The following is a 5,099-nucleotide window of genomic DNA, read 5'->3' on the forward strand; positions in this document are numbered from 1 at the left end:
GTAGCTTTGTGACCGCAGTGGGGACTTGTGGAGAACACCCAGCACATTGTTGGGTGGCGCCCGGGGTGGACACGGGGCTGTCAGAGGCCAGGCGCTGCGGTCATCCTTGTCCTTACAAGAGAGCTGACTTTCCAGATGGCCCCCTCCGCACACACACGTGTGCACACACGCACACAGGCTCACATGTATGCGTGCACGTGCACAGGCACACACTGCCTCAACATACACATGCACACAGGGCGTGCTCACATATGCACACACAGGCCCACACGTATGCGTGCACACACAAGCTCACAAGCATGCACGCACATGTGCACAGGCACGGGCATGTGCAAACATGCACACACTGGGTCACATACATGTGCACACACAGGCATGCTCATACATGCACACGTTAGCTCACAAGACCATGTGCACACAAGCTCACACATACATGTGCACAGGCGCACACAGGCATGCACACACTAGGTCACACGCATGTGTACACACAGACATCCTCGTACATGCATACACAAGCTCACATGTACGCATGCACACGTTCACAAGCACAGGCACACATAAGCTCATAAGTACGCACACGTTCACAGGCACACAGGCATGCTCACACTTGCACACAAAGCTCACACACACATGCACACATGCACAGACACACACAGACACACACGCATATGCACACACACTGCTCTCGGAAGGCACGTTGCACTGAGACACCCATTAGCCTTTCCCTGTCCGGAAAAGCAGGAGCCCTAAGCACCACGTGGCTGGCCGAACTGCAGCCCATAGCTGTGGGTGTGTCTGTCCTGGTCCCTGCCCAGGTCAGCCCTGGCCTCATGGAGACACGGTCTCCCCCAGCTTGTGCCTCTCCAGCACAGCGTGGCTGAGGTCCTGGCCGCCTTCATCCTAGCTCTGCTCAGATGGGCCGTGGCCAGCAGGGTGGCATTTTCTAGGTTTGCCCGGTACGTGTCAGCTCTGCCCTCTGCTTCTACAGGCATCATGGCGGGCTCGAACCGGTCTGGGGACCTGAAGGACGCCCAGAAGTCGATCCCCACGGGGACCATCCTGGCCATCGTGACCACGTCTTTTATTTGTATCCTCGGAGGGGTTGAGCCGTGGGAGGCACAGGTGCTGGGGAAGGACACACCCGCCGCCCTGTGTGGCTCCCGCTGTGCCCCCAGCAGCTCTGGGTGGGCCTCCCTGGGTCGGGGCTGTGATCGCAACGTCCTTATAGAGGGACCTGGGCGGTATCGACCGGATGCAAGAAAATAAAGCAGGTGACGCCGCCTTCACAGTTGGGTACGGAAGGTGACGTGGCACGTAAAATAAACCATGGGTGATGTCCACGTGTTAGCGACACATATCTGGGAGCGTCACGCATGCGGGCGCTGGTCAGTTTTGCAAAGCCCAGTCACTGGCCCGGAGGAACCTTTTCTGTTCCCGAGGTTTGTCCTAAGCCAGGGTGTGCCCTGCCCGGTCCCCGCGGTGGTCATCTGCAGGCCTGGCGTGTCCTCCGTGGCCCCAGGACTGAGCAGTGAGGAAGGTGCCCGGGAACCACCGGGACACAGCAGTGGGTCTGGGGGGGCCCAGACCCTCCTGCCACCGGGACCTGCTGCCAGCACGGTGCCCGCTGCTTCCTTGACGAGCCGAGACCTCTCCTGCATCGTGCTTTTTGGGGCCTGCATCGAAGGCGTGGTCTTACGAGACAAGTACGTTGGTTCCGCCTGCAAGGTTTGGCTTTCTTGAATGACTTTAGCTTTGAAATCGAGGTCACCAGGGTGTCACACTTCGCATGCAGAGCAGGATGACCCCACAGCTCCTTTGTTGAGGCTCCGTTTGGTCGGACGTGTCCCTCTCCTGCTCCAGCCTGGAGCAGAGGGACCACAGCGTCACCTTGGGCCCTGCGGAGCTGGGGGTGCAGGGGCCCCTGGGAGAGGCCATGGGAAACCTCGCCGGTCCCAGCACTTAGTTGGGGAGCAGCGAGAGCGCCAGGCTTCCCAGCGCGTGCGTGGCCATCGGCTCCCCCAGGCGCTGACAGCCAGCCACTGTGGCTTCCCTGCTCCTGGGAGGGACCTGGGGAGCAGGGCCCGCTCGCTCGTCGGGCTGGGCGCAGCGTCCTGCCCCCTCAGAAGCTGGGAGAGTTCTTGGTCCTCAGCCCAGGGTTTGAAAGCCCGCTCCACCGCCCCACAGGTTCGGGGAGGCCCTGCAGGGCAATCTCGTCATCGGCATGCTGGCCTGGCCGTCCCCGTGGGTCATAGTCATTGGCTCCTTCTTCTCCACCTGTGGCGCTGGCCTGCAGAGCCTGACAGGGGCCCCGCGCTTGCTGCAGGCCATCGCCCGGGATGGCATCATCCCCCTCCTGCAGGTGAGTCCCTCACCCCGCCACCGCACCGGCCCCCCTGAGGGTGGGACCCTTGGTGGCGTCGGCGGGGTCCCCGGCCGTCGGCCCCCAGAGCACGGTCTCCTCCAGCAGCGGCCCCTCCCACCTGGGCTGGCCTAACGGTTCAGGGGGGGCCTCCACTTCCTGGGGGGTCGGTCTCTGTCCCGGCATCACCCTGTGGGACGTGACGCCCCAGGACTGTTCTGCTGTGACGATGACGAGGGGCGTGGCGTCTGGAGCCCGTGCTGCTTCCAGTTGGGCTATAGCTTTCTGGAATGAACTTGAGGCCGCTGACGTGTTTCTGGAATGAACTCAAGGCCTCTGACGTGTGTGTCCTGGGGACCCCGTGACAAGTGCCACAGACGGGGTGGCTTCCGCACAGGTTGCTCCTCTCCCGTCCAGGGGCTGGAAGCCTGAGGTCAGGGTCGCCGGCTAGTTCCCGCTGAGGCCTCCCCTTGGCATGTAGGCGCCATCTCCGCCGTGTGCTCTCATGGCCGTCCCTGTGTGTCTGTGTCCTCGTCTGCTTAAGGACACTGGCCGTGTCAGGTGAGGGTCTACCCTGGTGACCTCACGGGCCACCTCGTTATACATCCCAACTTCAAACCCAGTCACGTCCTGCGGTGCTGGGTTCGGACCTCACCACGTGAATCCGCGGGACAGCGACCGTCCTGCTCGAGTGTGTCACCGGCTGCCCTCCCCTCGCTTCCTGAGCCTGGTCCCAGCAGACCTGCGTTTCGTCACCTTTCGTGGCTTCTATCCCGAGACACGAGGCCGTGGCGGGCGCACTGACCGCACGGGGACCAGGCTAGGCTGCGGGTGGCGGTCAGGGCGGCCTCAGGCGGTGTCGGGGGACGCCCTGATAATGGAGCCCCCACCGAGGCCGGGGCCGCTGCCCTGGGTGTCTCTCGCTTCCTTCCGTGTCTGCGACACGCTTTGAATTTCCGTCCCCAGCACCCCTGGGCAGCAGGGAGTGGACAGGAGAAGCTTTTCCAGCCTGGTGTCCTTGAGCATGGGGCACCCCTTCCAGAAGGCGCTGCCTCCCTGCATGGCTGTGGGTGAGGGTCTAGGCACCAAGGGCCTGTGCCTCCTTCTCAGGGCTGGCCTTAGGCCCCCAGAAACGCGGTGTAGGACACCGGGTGGTGACACCACACACCGGCCAGCGCTGTGGAGCGCCTGGGCTTTGTGGGCACCCGGCTGCCGTCACCTCGTGAGTCTGGGTGTTGAGTGTCTGGGTGGTGTCCTGGAAGGGCACTTGTGTGCAGACCTTGTAGTTGGACCTGTCGACTGGCTTGTCACCTGAGCACCAGGAGTGGCTCCTGCTGCCCTGTCTTCTGCCCACGCAGCTGTCTACCTGCAGGTGTTCGGCCACGGGAAGGCGAACGGGGAGCCCACGTGGGCCCTGCTGCTCACGGCGCTCATCTGCGAGACCGGCATCCTCATCGCCTCCCTGGACAGCGTGGCGCCCATCCTCTCCATGTGCGTGCGGGGGCGGGGACGCGGCGCCACCGTGACCGCTAGCGGCACTCGAGGCCCTGCTCTCAGGGCTGGCCCTTCCTGGGGACAGTAGAGGGGGGTGGGCGCGGGCCAGGTGGCCACACATGGGACAGCGCTCAGGCGAGGGGCTCCCGCAGGACGGGTGGGGTGCAGCGTGGGGTGAGGGCGGGGCGAGGGCGGGGCAAGGGGCCGTGGAGCCCGTAGCCGGCGTCTGACGACCTCCTGGCTGCAGGTTCTTCCTCATGTGCTACATGTTCGTGAACCTGGCTTGCGCTGTGCAGACGCTGCTGCGCACCCCGAACTGGCGCCCGCGCTTCCAGTACTACCACTGGTAGGACAGCCGCGGGGTGTGCGCGCGCGACCTGGGGCGCGCCGGGCTCGTTCCTCGCGGGGCCTGGGCTGCTGGGCAGAGTCCCCAGGCTCCGGCGCTGAGCTGCTCGCCCAGCGGGCGCCTGCCTGGGGCGTGGAGTGGGCGTCAGCGGCCATCTCCGCCCGGGGAGCCCACACGGTCTTCTCGGGGGCACTGAGCGGAAGGTTTTCACTAAGGAGCCAGTACTGTTTCTGAGGCAGCCGCTCAGCTGCCGGTGTGGGGGTCTGGCCGGCGCGTGCGGCGTGGGGTGCCGAGGGCGGTCGCCGCAGCTGCCCAGCGCCGCCCCCTCCGCAGGACGCTGTCCTTCCTGGGCATGAGCCTGTGCCTGGCGCTGATGTTCATCTGCTCCTGGTACTACGCGCTGCTCGCCATGCTCGTCGCCTGCTGCATCTACAAGTACATCGAATACCGCGGGTGAGTGTGGCCGGCGGCTCTCCAGGTCCCGCGAACCCGGCTGTGGCCGGGCTGGGGTGCCGCCCCCCATCAGGTGCACCAGACGCCCAGGCCTGCACTCGGGTGGGGGGATCTCTGTCTGCGAGCCTCCTGCTGCGGCCGTGGCGGCGGACAGCCCCTCCTCGGCTGTTCTCAGCCGAGCCCACAATTGTCGGGACACAGCATTAAGCGCACCTGTCTACCTGTAAAAGTCAAAATTTCTCTGTGCTGTTTGGAAACTGAAATCCACCCAGGCGGCAGCGTTGATGTGTGATGGATTTCACAATTACAAAACCTCACGGTCAGAAAAACGGCTGGGGGGCAGCGGTAGACGTCACACCAAGTGCCTCTCAGAGTGTGGTCCCTCACTGGGGCATGTCCCCGCGCCCCGGCCCTTGGGGGAGGCGGGGGGTCCCCTGGGCGGGGGGG

The 5,099-nt window shown here is 64.4% G+C and overlaps 1 protein-coding gene across 1 annotated transcript in view; it reads left to right on the forward strand.

Moving 5' to 3' along the window:
• Positions 1-5,099, forward strand: part of SLC12A7 (solute carrier family 12 member 7) — a gene marked incomplete at its 5' end in the record, with an annotated part of 22,892 nt that overhangs the window by 7,067 nt on the left and 10,726 nt on the right. Inside the window, 6 exons of the mRNA XM_025050506.1 lie at positions 989-1,087; positions 1,646-1,703; positions 2,185-2,359; positions 3,732-3,850; positions 4,101-4,199; positions 4,533-4,652. Coding sequence (XP_024906274.1) covers positions 989-1,087; positions 1,646-1,703; positions 2,185-2,359; positions 3,732-3,850; positions 4,101-4,199; positions 4,533-4,652 — 670 coding nt within the window. The remainder of the gene's footprint in view (positions 1-988; positions 1,088-1,645; positions 1,704-2,184; positions 2,360-3,731; positions 3,851-4,100; positions 4,200-4,532; positions 4,653-5,099) is intronic.

Source organism: Pteropus alecto, unplaced genomic scaffold, assembly GCF_000325575.1.
Source record: "Pteropus alecto unplaced genomic scaffold, ASM32557v1 scaffold137, whole genome shotgun sequence".
Taxonomy (NCBI): Eukaryota; Metazoa; Chordata; class Mammalia; order Chiroptera; family Pteropodidae; genus Pteropus; species Pteropus alecto.